The sequence below is a fragment of the Aedes albopictus genome, chromosome 1 (genome assembly GCF_035046485.1).
Source record: "Aedes albopictus strain Foshan chromosome 1, AalbF5, whole genome shotgun sequence".
Lineage (NCBI taxonomy): Eukaryota > Metazoa > Arthropoda > Insecta > Diptera > Culicidae > Aedes > Aedes albopictus.
Window position 1 is genome coordinate 102,809,861 of NC_085136.1, and position 1,023 is coordinate 102,810,883.

At 49.1% G+C, this 1,023-nt stretch overlaps 1 protein-coding gene across 1 annotated transcript; it reads left to right on the forward strand.

Moving 5' to 3' along the window:
- Positions 1 to 555, forward strand: LOC134288864 (uncharacterized). Its single transcript, XM_062854778.1, has one exon. The coding sequence runs from the start codon at positions 1 to 3 to the stop codon at positions 553 to 555; it is 555 nt and encodes a 184-aa protein (XP_062710762.1).
- Positions 556 to 1,023: the final 468 nt, after the last annotated feature.

Genomic DNA, 1,023 nt, shown 5'->3' on the forward strand with positions numbered 1-1,023 from the left:
ATGGCATGCAAGCTCCTCAAATCATTGTACGGGCTGAAGCAGTCACCGCGCTGCTGGAACGAAAAATTCAATAGCCAAATGGTCAAGCTGGGTTTCTGTCTTCTGTATCTGGCAGTCGTGGCTCACCCCGATATCGCCAACACCACAGCCATTCTTGGCAGTAAGTTCTGTGGTCCAACTCAACGGGACTGGACGGCCGCGAAGCGCACGTTACGTTATCTGAAGCAGACCAGTGACTACTATCTGGTGTTCGGCGGTGATCCAAGTCAGCAGTTAAACGGCTATTCGGATGCCGCCTGGGCCGGCGATCCGGAGGATCGGAAGTCAACGTCCGGAATGGTGTTCTTCTTCGGCGGTTCGGCAATTTCGAGGGCAAGTAGGAAGCAGGGCAGCGTTACGCTCTCGTCCATGGAGGCCGAGTATGTGGCCTTGAGCGAGGCCTGCCAGGAGGCCGTCTGGCTAAGGAAGCTACTCAGCCATCTCGGTCAATCTCAAGCGCAGCCAACGGTGATCCGCGAGGACAATCACGGCTGTTTGTCCTTCGTCAAATGTTAAAGGGCAAGCCGGAAGTCGAAGCATATCGACACGAGACAGAAGTTCGTCCAGCAGTTAGTCAGCATTTCAGCAAGAAGGTCATCGAATTAGAGTATTGCCCAAATGAGAATATGACCAAGATGACCAAGCCGCTGGGACCAACCATGCACAAGCAGTTCAGTGAAGCACTTGGCCTGTAGCAGTAACCCCGAAGCTACTTGTCGTATTCGAAATCTACTATTATTATTAACAAAAATAAAATTATTATTCTATACGTCGACCGTTCTTCGTAACACTCGTCATATAACTGAAGGGAAATTTATATCGATCCGTTCGCTTCTTTTTCTTCCCTTGAGTTCATTTCAGTATCTGTCATCAATACACACTCAACGTAAACTACGTAAAGGTGATTCGATTTTACTCAATTCTATTCGGCTCGTATTCACTACACTACTGTGCATTGAGGAGGAGTGTGGCGATACAATGCAC

Coding starts and splice junctions, on each gene's coding strand:
- LOC134288864 (XM_062854778.1), top strand. CDS start 1: ATGGCATGCAAGCTCCTCAAATCATTGTACGGGCTGAAGCAGTCACCG.